Source organism: Aedes aegypti, chromosome 3 (assembly GCF_002204515.2).
Source record: "Aedes aegypti strain LVP_AGWG chromosome 3, AaegL5.0 Primary Assembly, whole genome shotgun sequence".
NCBI lineage: Eukaryota > Metazoa > Arthropoda > Insecta > Diptera > Culicidae > Aedes > Aedes aegypti.
In genome coordinates this window covers 145,017,661-145,030,524 of record NC_035109.1, presented here as the reverse complement: position 1 = coordinate 145,030,524, position 12,864 = coordinate 145,017,661, and the positions used below count along the sequence as shown (strand labels likewise).

The window sequence follows — 12,864 nt, the reverse complement described above, 5'->3', positions numbered from 1 at the left end:
AATTTGACTTGCTGTTTTTTTTCCAAATTTTTCCGAACAAATCATATTATCTCATTAGTGCAGCTGAAAAAGCATTGAAAAATAGATGTTGAAAACTGAAGTCAACTCAGTTTTGACGAAAATGCAGATCGGACTGACTTGCGATTCACGGCAGTATAGAGCAGACAAGCCCCATATTAGCCGTATAACAGCCCTATAAGCTCAGAATGGCGAATTAGCGGGCTAGTGGTTACTTGGGTGTGTCAGAAGTTCAACAAATTCCAACCCTATGGAATGTTTTGTTTCTTCTTAGAATAAATATCTGATAGATTGAGTAATATTCAATCGAACTTCTCAGCTCATGGACTGCTTTGAAGTTCGTCTGGGAATCCAAAGTATTTTTAAGTCTTTTCTCGACTCAGAGAGGTAGTCGTTGATAGGTCAAGGAAAGCACACTTACAGGCAGTCTTGAAGACAGGTTTTGTACTTTATCTCAGATTTTATGGTGGGAATAGAGATTAGCTTGGATTTATCTGAGTCATTGATGTTCTATTGAACCAGGCATCCTTTGATATTGAAGAACGATCGAAGCAAGCGATGAAAGACATGCCGATAAAATCAGAGCAGTGGCGGAGATGATAAACAGTCTCTCATGATGTGTAGCGGATCATGATTGTAACAGAGAGCGATAAGTGAGAGATATTCTAAATTTTTTCAGAATTCAACCCCTGTATTGAAGTTAAGTATTTTTCTTTGACAGTGAGGCCATTAATTTACCTGCATTCGAGGAAGGAACTGCGTTGAAATTACTTGAATTCTTTGCGAGTGTGATGCTTTACCTTTATCTACAAATATACTAGATTTCGGTTTATTTGTAATGCCATAAAGATATGCTTACAATTCTCAAACATGTGAATATTTGTGCTTTTTAAGACACTTGGCTACACTTAGAAGCAAAGAAATTTTGACATCCCTGATTTTCGAAACCTAGTAGACTTCAAATTGGCTAAAAAATACTTCACACGACATGTATTTAGCGCTAGAATTTACAAAATTTGAGAAGCAGTTTGTTTCTCTGTTGGGATGTAATGCGAGAAAGAAGGAGATATATAATTGGCGAATCGTACTGAATCATGTAAAACATGATCACAACCAGAGATTTGAATTCTGAGAAAATTGAGAGAATCTCTCACTTATCGCTTTCTGTAACCATGATCCATGAACAGCACGTCTAGAGAACCTGTTTATCATCTTCTGCTACAGCTCTGATTATCAGGGGGATAACAGTGCATGACAAAACCAATCTAAACAAGCTCCAAACAAAGGACACTATCGCTGTAAGGCATCGTCGACAAATTACATTACGCTCGAAGGGGAGGAGGGATTGGCTCAAACATTAAGACGTATTAAAAATCTTTAACACAAAAATCGTTATGGAGGAGGGGGTAAGGGTTCAGAATTTCAAATTTTAGCGTTACGTAATAAATGGTTGCTGCCTGAGGTGTTCGGGGATTGTTGAATCATGCCAGTAAATTTTACTGAGTCAGTAAAACAAAATACCTACTCCCAATAGTAAAAAAGCGAAAAAATGAGTTTTATCATCGCTCTCTTTCGTTTGCTGCTGTTGATTATCAAGCTTGTTACAACTTGCGAAACATTGTTGATCATGAACTGATACAGTTGAGATGTGTTTCTTTCCTTGCATTGATTGTGCTTCGAAATAAAATAAAAATGAATTCTGCAATGCTTGATTACAACTCAATACTCTACTGGAAGAAATGATTGCAAGTTTTCCAAAGAGTAGCGCGAAATCTGTCAAATTCATAAGGTTCCTCCACAATGGTTTACTCCAGACCTTTTCCTCTGATTTCCATACGATCGAGCAATCATTATTCGTTTGGTAACATTTGCATCTACCTCTCTCTCCAATATAGGGTAAAGACGTAAATTTTCAACCAAACTGACTCCCGATCTCTGAATTAATTATCTTGTCATTTTATATTTTCATCTGAAAAATGTAAACAAGAGCGCTGAACACAGCTGAGCGATTTATTGCTGACAATTGCCGTGAGCTCAACAATAAACCCCTTTACCCTAGAAAGCAACCATACCCTCATCATACACCAATCTTCTTCGCGATCGCTTCGCATTGCAGCTGATCTGCCAACCAGTTCCGCGCCCGCAGAGAGACCGTACGGCAAGTGCCAATTAACCGTTTTCGTCTTGATCTCATTTCGTTTGATTCGCACGTATGTACAGCCGAAAAAAAAACAACACATTCACCGTAGTCGTGGTGAAGTCGTCTTCGGCCGTCATCAAAATTTTCTTCGGCCACCGACTACAAAACCCCATGCAACATCAAAAGCTATGATGGAGTCGTTCGTTTCTGAGTTGCCATTGTTAACGTCGTTCTTCGTCTTGGCATTACGTCCCCACTGGGACGGAGCCTGCTTTTCAGCTGAGTGTTCTGAGAGCATTTCCACAGTTATTGACTTCTTAGTAAAATTTGTCATTCTCGCATTCGTTTGTCGTGTCGTGTAGTCACAACAATGCTCTAACATAGAGCCTCTATGTTCAGGCAAGTCAAGAAAATTGCATTACGAAAAGATCCTGGACCGACCGAGAATTGAACCCAGAAAACTTAAGCACGGCTTTGCTTTGTAGCCGCGGACTCTATCACTAAGCTAGGGAGGACCCCTGTTAGCATCGTTGTTGGTTTTTGATTTTTACCACTTTTCAACCTGATCAAGCGTCTGGCCGATAGGCGAACTTCAGCGAACCGAACCAACCAACGACGATATCTCATTGTTTCGAGGCAGCGAGAAAACGAAAAGCATAAATTACACAACGTGCTCGGTTTTCCGTTTTACACTGCTTCAATTTTGTGATAATTTGGATTTTCCTCAAGCAAAAACCACCACCAGCAGCAGCTCAACAATCGACGGAGGCTTTCAACTGATTCGCTTTTCAAATTTGGCGGTGAAAGAGCCACGGTGAATTATTATCGTACAAAAATGATGTGGTATCAGGTGTTGCGAGGGGAGGTAGTAGGTGGAAGGCCCTCCTAACGAGGATCGGACAGACATGTCATGGTCACGAAGCGTAGACAAAAATCTAGGTCCCTTGGCGCAGAGCCGAACGCCACCACAATGTAGGTCTTTGTGAATCGTGAAAAACTGCGCGATCACCGCAGCCGATTGCGCGAGTAAAATTTCCCGAATATAAACAGTGTTGTTTTACGATCGTTCTAAAATACACAAACGAACGATCGCGATGCGAACGCGCTAGGCTGCCCGAAGAGGGAATAATAATGATCAAGCACGCGCACTCGTACACTCTCACCGTTAAGCGATCGTGTACCGAGCACTTGCCCGACTGTGGAAACGAAATGACAAAATGCGTCTATTAACATTGAAGTTACACTTTCCAAAGCTAACCGCCTTATCTTCACTCTTTGGAAGCGTTAAACTTTCGCACAAACTCTCAATCTTCTATCAAGAGGCTCATATTAGACCTCGTTCCCCTTTGAACGCAAAGCACTGAACACCATCGGTTTCTCGTTTCGTTTTCACTCGATTTTCTCGCAACTTTTCGGACGTTTTGTGTGTGGGCTAAAAATTTTACCGTTCAGCTGCGATCCGCGATCGCGAGGAAAAATATTTTTTGGAAAATTATCCACCTCTAAAAATAACACATTCTTGAATTTTGCTCACCCTTGCTCTTTCTTTCTCACGGCGCGCTGGGAGAACTTTGTGCGGCGATCGTGCGGCCGATCGTGTCCGTGCGAGTTTGTGCACAAATCGTTTCTTTCTTCTGCTTACAAACTAGAGAAACCGACTTCGGTTGGATCACTTTGTGATTACATTTGGGCCAAAAATTGCGATCTTTCCAGAATTCGATCCGGACGAGCGCCATTCGGGACCCAGTGATCGAGCCAATATGTGTAGAAAGTTGGATCATATTTACCCGTTTCAATTGCGTCTTCATGATGTTGTGCAGCTCATTCCGGATGATGTTGAACTTCATCATTGTATCCGAGCTGAATATGGACCGTCCGAAAGCCAGCCCTGGATAGTCCGCGCATCGCTTCTGCCGTCGATGTTCCCTTTCGGCGATGACCTCAGTCCGCTCGCTGGTGCACCGCAGCTTGGCCCACTCTGCCGCATCCGGATCGTTCTCGTCCGCCGCTGTCCCATCCTCGCACGGTGCTCCATCTCCTAACGCCCGCTCCAGTTTGGAAATATCACCCGTTGAAGCCCGGATCTTTTTCCGCTGCTTGCCGTTGCTGGTACTGCTGCTGCCATCGGAATTTTTGGAAGATTTTTTGCTACCGGTACTGGACTTTTTCCGCGTTGCGCTAGCAGTACTGGAATCATCCGAGGACGGACTCTTTTTGCTGCGTTTTAGCTTTTTGCTAATTTGCTTGACTAGCTCCTGACCGCTGGGAACTTCCTCCAGCTTGGTGATCTCCAACGGTTCCCCACTAGCAGTGCTGCCTCTCCCATCGTCATCTTCGTCATCGTCTATCACTATTACATTACTAGCCGTGCTATTGCTTATATCGCTACTAACTAGACTATTGCAGTTGCTGTTGCTGCTCTTGCTTTGTTGTTGATTAATCAATTCATCACTTTGTTCTGTCAGCCTTTCGTCGTCTTCTAATATATTGTTACTGATATCTTGATACAGTTCCACTTCCGGGTTGAGATCCTGGCCTAGGTTGTGGCTATTATTATTTACAACATCATCATCATCAACAGAATCAACACCACCATCATCAGCAGCATCGATCGCCATCAGAATCATTTGTTTTTCTTCTTCTGCCTCCACCCCCGCTTTGACGGTGACATTTTGCTGTGGATTTGCATTCTCGTCGTTGCCAATGATTATGTCTGTGTTTACTATACTGTTGCCAATCAGCAGTGACGACGACGACGAGCTGCTGCTAAGACTGCCTCCTCCTCCCGTCGACGTCGTCGTAATTGTTCCGCCGCAGTCGAAAGCTCCTCTCAGCGCTGCAATCACGTCCTCGGCCGGTACGTTGGATTTCCTGCTGCCGCTGAATCTCGGGTGATGCTGGTGACCCCGTTTTCTACCCGATCCTCCAGACGGAACGGGATTATTTTCGCACATTGTACTAGCAGCACCACCATCGGCCAAACTTGCCGAACTCGTCGATCGTACTTGTTCTTGTTTTTTACACACTGCTCCTGTCACTGACACTGAGCTACGTCTGCTACTTGCTGGTTTCGCTGTTCGGTGGCGCTTCTTTTTCGCCACCGTTTTCGCTCGGCTCTTCTTCGCTGTCAGCTCTTGGCCACAGTTGATCAACGCTAGCGCACTCTCGTGGCCAGCACTGTTATTACCGCGACGATTGGCTGCTGCCACCGCCGATGCATGCTGCCGTGAATGTCGTGTCTTTTTGGCACGTTTTCCTCCGTTGTTGCCTCGCGGTTTACTATTGAAACAACTCGATCCTCGTTTTCTATTACCATACGATATCACTCCGATCATTCTCTGCACCAATCAAAACCAATAAACTATCATTCGCTAAACTAGCTCTCCTTGTGACTCCAGACTGGGTTTCTCTACGTGTTATTTTGTACTTTGACGATAATACGCACTCGGTTTAGAATTTCAGCATCAAAACTAAACTTCTAGTATTGACTGGTTTCTTTTATTATTATTTTTTCTGCGGAGCAGCACGGGATGCGGTTTTCACTGCATCTCGTCTCTTCCAACAATGTGCCGGATAGTGTACTTATCTCATGAATGAAACTCCGCACCGATCTTGTGGGGCCAGCGAAAAAAACTGCCGGCATTCTTACGATTCCTCTGGCTGACCCTCGCGCTTTCACGCTCTCAATCTATTTTCCTGCTCTCACTCGTGATCGCTAGCCCAACACCCCCGTCGTAGTCGTCGCCAACCATTTAAACCTTGCACGACATCACGACTCGTCGCCCGGAGTGGTCCTCGCCGCAGTCAATATTACCAATAAACAGTTCTATATAATTAGAGGATGATTGGTTCTTGGCTCAACCCTGGCTCTTCATCTGTCATCCCGTCCACTCGAGAGAAAGTCCATTTAGTCATGACACCGACCGGCCATGATCACTTTCGGCGGTTTGTCATCTCCGAAGCCGACCGCGCATGAGCAAGCTGACCGGCACACCACCGAGAAGATGACGCCATATTTAATACCGCCATCGCTGGTATGCGTGCAATGCACCGAATGCCACCACGAAACTCTAAAAATAAAAGTTTCATCGCATCGAATGGTATCCCAACAACGGTGGGCCGATTTTCTCGAACCTTTCGCACAATCCGCTCCGTCGAAATTAAATATTACAACCGAGCAACGTGCGATCGCCATATTGATCATGTTACCAGGCAGCGCCCCTGCTATGTTTATCAAAAAACAGTTTCTGTTCGCCGCCGCCATCTTGATTTGTCACGCCATAATTCAATCTGTCAAACAAGAGATTATGCAATATTCTCTGCGTGGGTTGGCGGTGCCGTGTTAGATAATGAATGCAAGTGAAATTCCTTCGATAGTGATGTGATGCACTGAATTCGACTGCACTACGCCGAAAAAATGCATTCTAATTTTAGCTCTCACGACTTGTCACGTACCATCGTACAGTGGAGTAATCTGTATGACAGTTCATGTTTGTCACCATTTCGGTGAGTGATTGAACAGAAAAATGAACGCGCTTTTTTGAATGAAAATTTCGGCTCAAGGGCGACGATTTTTTTTCGTTTTGGACGGGCTGTCACGTCGTCAAATTGAAATTACGCGAAAACATTACAGAGATCGCCAGAAAAATAATCGCATTTAGAACGGAACGTAAAATTTTGGTGATTCGGTGGACGATGACGTTAGTTCATCTCGGTGTATAATTGGCACCACAACCATTAGACCGACCGGAAATAATCAACGACGTGTGAGGTGGACTCTTGTTGAATAATTTTTCATCTCAGGAAAATCAGGGCGGATAATAAGGTGATGTCATCGGTAAGCACAGAAGTTTAGCGGGTGATTCACAGTGCGTTTTAAGATTTTTTTCATAGGCTGCATCGGTATTTTAGATGTACTCTATTTCATTTCATAATCGATTAAAATACTTTGTAAAGTAATTCAAATATGTCACATAATAATAAAAAAAACCTTGAATCATGGATTTGACTTATTTTTTAAATAGTTGTTCTTTTAGATTTTTAACTTCTGTGGTCTATGGCATTTTTGAAAGTCAATTTTACTTAAATTAAAAAAAAAAAACTGTAAAATTGAAATGTTTATATTCGTAAGCAAGAATTTTCAGTTTGGACTGCGAGAACGAATACTTGAAATTTTGAACTGAAAACTTTTTTTTGCACGGTACGCATCCCCCGTGCAAAAACAGAATCGGGTGTATAGATGTCTGGGTACGATTCCCAGTCGTAATGAGATATTCCTTCACTTCCCTGGGCATAGAGTACCATCGTGTATACGAATGAAAAATTGCAAGTTTGACAATGAAAACTCCCTGTTAATAACTATGGAAGTGGTTTTAGAACACTAAACTGAATAAAAGGCTTTATTCCAGTTGAAGTGTTATGCTAAGAAGAAAAAGAAGTAGTTCCCATGTGCCTATTTATAAGTCAAACAATAGGGTCCTAAAGTCCTATCCCAATTTTAGTGCCAAACGCTTAAGTTTAGGCCAAAAACACATGTTTACTCAATTTTTGATGTTTTTCATTTGTTTGAGTCCAAACATTTTTTCCAATGTCAGATTTTGTCACACCCCTTAGTTTTAACTCAAATTTTTGGGTGTATTTTGTTTTCCGTGTCCCTTCCGAAATGTCAGATAGGAACAACCCCAGTGCTAAAACTAAAATCCCTGTGCACCATGGTGTTTTTGTCGACTAAGCGAACGTCAAACATAATCTTAAGTGTCAAGGTTCATTTATGGACCCAAATTTAAAATTGAAGTTTAAATATGATATAGCCGTTATTTGAGCGGGAAAAATTGCTAAAGTAGTTACAGTAACATGCTTTTTCGTGTTATAAAATTAAAACAAGATTTCATTAAACATTTTAGGACCCTATTATCTTCAAATTTAGCAAAATTTGCCTGATCGTGCGAAAAATGTTACCAAAATTTTACATTTTCACTTAGTTTTGCGAAAAACTGCTATTTTTAGGTATACCCAAATTAACCCCGTTTTGGACAATTTTTTGATTAAAATTTAGTGTGTATTTTCCGGCGAACATAAGTTTACGGCTGGTATAAAGTATGCCTGTCATAAGAGTATCAATATTTAACGTTTTAGCTAGCGAACTTTTGCCCCACAATAGATTCGAACTCACCGGTGGGGCAAAAGTTCGTTTAAGACAATCAATTTTGAAACTGTTATAACTAAAAATGGGTAAATATTTTGGCACAAGTATGTTCAGCAAAATTATAGCCAATATGTTGAATGTTCACTGTATGGTATTTATTTTGTTTCAACTGCTTTTTTTCTGGAAACTTTGATTATATCACTAAGGTCGAACTTTTGCCCCACCTTACTCTACAGTCAGTAACAAAAGTTAGTAAACAAATGTTGTTTTTTGCGCATATGTAAGCTTGGGGATCTGTATCTCAGCTTCTGGTAGTCCGAATTGGCTGGAATTTGGATGACGAACTACAAACAACCTATAATTTTGTCTTTAGTGAATTCATCACAGTATAGTAATTTTTCAAAGAATTTCTGAGGATTGTTCAAAGATAAAAGTTGAAAATCGAGTGATTTTATTTAATTAAGAAAGAGTAAGTTGTAAGTGCTTGGTGTATTCTGCAATTTTGTATAACTTTCAAAATTGAACAATTTTGCCGAACAAACTAATCACACAACTTACCGTTTTTTGAATTAAATAAAAAATCTCACGGTTACTTACTTTTGTCTTTGAACAACACTCTGAATCTCTTTTGAAAATGACTGAAATTCAATAAGCTCAGTTTAGACAAAACTTCTGGGTGTTTATAGTTCGTCATCCAAATTTCAGCGAATCCAGACTATCAGAAACTGATATATAGATCCCCATGATGGGCATTTTGTATGGAAAATAGCATTCAATTACAAACTTTTGTCACTAACTGTATAACATATGTTTTGAATTAAGCGAAGTATGCACTTCAACAGAAAAGTAATCGCCTATCTCGATGCGCGGAAATTTCTTGCAAGAAATGCTCAAGAAAAGTATTTTTCTTTGGTCGCACTACGCAGTTGAAAAAAAATGTCATTTCAAACGGAGCTCATAATAGGAAATTTCTTGACCATTTCTTGAGCAGAAATTTTTACTTTTCTTGAGCGGAACATCATACCTTAAACTTTAACCCCATTTGGACTTTTGCCTCACTTTACGCTACTATTTGTGGAAATCTTGTATTTGTCTTGCCTAACAATTTGGTTTTCTAAAGCTATAGTTAAGTCACATACAAGCAGACATAACACTAAACTTACAATACATTCAGAACAAAGAAAGCTCTAAGTTAATAACTGTGGAAGAGCTCTTGAAAACACTACGCTGAGAAGCAGGTTCTGTCTCAGTGAGGACGTAATGCCAAGAAGAAGAAGAAGATTCAAAACATTGTTATTTCTTAGTTGTTGAACGGACACTGTACCGAAAAAATCCTCTAAATTTCAGCATAGTCCAGTACTTTTCCATCTTGGATATTCTTTCGGAAATGCGCAGCACACAAATAACGCTATCTCCTGTTGAAATTGTCATCATTTCGTTCCCCAAACTGGCAACACTAGTGTGTCCTGTGCACGAGTCCCACACAGCGGGACTTCTTACAAACAACATTGCATATCTAGAAGGTTCTACTTACGTTCTGGAGAGCCTTCTCCTTCTCCTCCAGCTTGGCGTTGACGGCCATCAGCGCCTCCTGGGTCTGATCGAGGTCATTTTCAATAGCCTGGATCTTCTTCTGCAGCTGGCGGGCCTCTTCTTCGGCCTTTTCCGCGCGCAGGTTGGCGTCGCGGGCCTGCTGTTCGCAGAGAAGGGCGCGATCCAACGCGTTGTCCTTCTCCAGCTTCATCGCCTGCATCTTCTTCTTGATGGCATCCATTTTCGGTGGATTTCTGTGTCGGGCACTTCACTACACTCAAAAAAACAACAACAACAACGACAACGACAAAACGTGTTAGGAAAACAACACTGTAGACCGCGAAACCGCACGTGACCTGTTTGGGGAGAGAAAGGGAAAATCAGATCGTTAGTACAGGACACTTTGATCTAGTGCTTTCGAAGTGATGTTCTGTGGAAAAGTGGCGTCATGCACCGAAAAACGATTCGTACCGGTTTGCAAAACACATTCACCAAAACCTCGCACCGGGAGAGACCACCCAGAGTTGCGTCCTTAAAATAAAGTAATTCAAATTGATCCAATCTCAGCTGATTCGATGAGCACAACCCACCGACCGTTCGCGAACGATAAAACAGTAGGAACTGACCACGCGGCTGGAAATTGAGACGTCGTCGTCGCCGCGAGACTTTTCCTCCCCACCTTTTCGCGAGACGACTCTGCGTTCCTCAGCCCTGCTGTGGCGCGAATTCATAGAAATAAACACCGCATCAAAGGAAGCAACCATAAATTTCGAAGTTCCTCTGCATGCGGAGAGAACCTGTTGTGCGCTGGTGGCTGGGAGATCATCACCATCGTATGCGACACGATGGCCTTGACGGTTGTCCATTTACGGTCATCGGTAATCGTGGGTACCTACCCCTTTGGACCCCCAAGAATCGGCATCGGCAGTCCCAATGCATGCACTGAACCAGACGAGACACGAGAGCATGAATTTTATATTTGATTGCGCCTTATTATGTCATACAGAGCAGAGCAAAGAGAGGACTTCGTTGGTGAACTAAAGCACAGAGCCTATTTAGCACTTTAAATCAGGTCCCAGGTGAGTAGAAACGAAAAGTGCATGCAAAAAAGGGTATCGTATTTCTGCACGCAACCCCCGATGATGAGTGATGACTGAGCAACGTGAGTGGATCTGGTCTGGTTGGGCATGAGGTAGGCTTGAACGATGGAGAATCGTCGATCGTGCGTAATTTGATAACGAGAAAACAAGGGAACTCACGTGACGTTCCGGGAGTTTCATGCAGGTCACTCTCGGAATATTCCAAAATTTGTTGAGAGTGAGATGACACTCCCTATAAAATCTTCTTCTTTCTGAACTTACTTACAAAGTATGAAACAGCTCACTTTTCAGCCTGGTAGGTCGGTAAAATTTCCAACCTGAAGTTCTTTTGGTAATGAGCTTCTTCAAACATATTAATTCTCTCTAAATTTAAGATTTCGCTCCAAAAGCTCTTGGTAATCAAGTGCGTAGTTTGTTGTTTCTAAGCAAACGAAGCAGATTACTTACAATATTTTCACGAATATAGTAATTGTTGTCGTAATGAAAACCACTTCAGCAGGATTTCCAAGGTATTTCCATATTATTCCCACAGGATTCTCAAAACATATCCGTTGGATTCACACAGAATTTTCATTGAAATAACCCCAGGCTGCTCATTAAAACCATATGGTATTCCTATAGGATTCTCACAATTCTCGCAAGCATTTCTACACAATTCTCACAGAATTCCAAAAGGTTTCCAATGTTCCAAAAGTATTCTCACATGACTCTTATGGGATTATTTCATGATTCCCAAAGTTTTTCCATGGAATTCTCCCAGGAATACTAATTATTCGCCACAAAACTCTCACAGGATATCCCAAACTCAACTCGGATCCTCTCGGAATATCCAGAGGATTTCCACAGGACATTCACAAGAACCCCAGCATTTCCATAAGATTCCCTATGTATTTTCAAACTATATGCCCAGAAGAATTTCTGCAGTATTTACACGACATATGCACAGTATTTCAATATATCTCTCACAGGATTCCCACGGTATTTCCTCTGAACGTCCAGGATCCTAACAGGAATCTTAACCGTTCCCACTTGAATGCCAGAATCCTCACTGCAAATACCAGTCTCCACACTGGAACCCCAAAATCCACACTAGAAATTGAGGATCCATACTGTAATCCCAGGATGCACATTGGAATCCAAGGATCCAAACTGGAAACTCAAAACCCCACTGGTATTCCAATAGCTACACTTAAATCCTAGGATACACATTGTAATCCAAGGATTCACCTTGGTATCCACACTGAAATCGCAAGATCCACACTGGAATTCCAAGATTCACACTAGAATCCCAAGGTCTACACTGAAATCGATCCTCACTGAAATCTCAAGTTTAACACTAGAATTCCACGACCCACGTTACAATCCCAGGATCGAAACTGGAATACCAGGATTCACACCGGAATCTCAAAATACACACTAGTATCCTAGGAGCAAACTGGAATTCCAAGATCCACACTGATTCACTACGAACCACACAACAGTGCCAGGGTTCACACTGAAATACAACAAACCAGACTGGAATCCCAATATCTACATTAGAAGCCTAGGATCTACAATGCAGTAACACAATCAACACTAGAAACCCAGGATGTACACTGAAACCCAAGGATCCAGGCTGAAACACAAGGATCCACTTTGCAATCCCAGGATCTACTCTAGATTCCCAGCGTTCACATTGGAATCCCAGAATAAATACTGGATTCCCAGAATCCGTACCGGATTCCCAGGATCCACAAAAGAATTCAAATATCCCCACTGAAGTCCCAGAATCCGCACTGGAATCCCAGGATCCACACTGCAGTCGTAGTATCTACACATCCCAGAATCCACAAATAAATACCAGAATTCACAGTGGAACGCCGGATGCACATTGGAATCCCAAGATCCACTTTGGTATACCAATATCAATTCTGAAAACTCCACACAAA

At 42.0% G+C, this 12,864-nt stretch overlaps 1 protein-coding gene across 32 annotated transcripts in view; it reads right to left on the bottom strand.

The window, feature by feature from the left end:
• LOC5575995 (tropomyosin-2) overlaps nucleotides 1-12,864 on the bottom strand; it is a 122,325-nt gene that overhangs the window by 86,156 nt on the left and 23,305 nt on the right. For 11 of the 32 annotated variants that reach the window (XM_021851679.1, XM_021851682.1, XM_021851692.1 and 8 more), the window contains exon 2: nucleotides 9,838-10,192. In XM_021851679.1, coding sequence (XP_021707371.1) covers nucleotides 9,838-10,077 — 240 coding nt within the window. In that variant the 5' untranslated portion in view covers nucleotides 10,078-10,192. Of the gene's footprint in view, nucleotides 1-3,945; nucleotides 5,973-9,837; nucleotides 10,193-12,864 lie in introns of those variants that run through there. The other 21 variants (XM_021851667.1, XM_021851664.1, XM_021851678.1 and 18 more) reach the window with 20 other exon arrangements.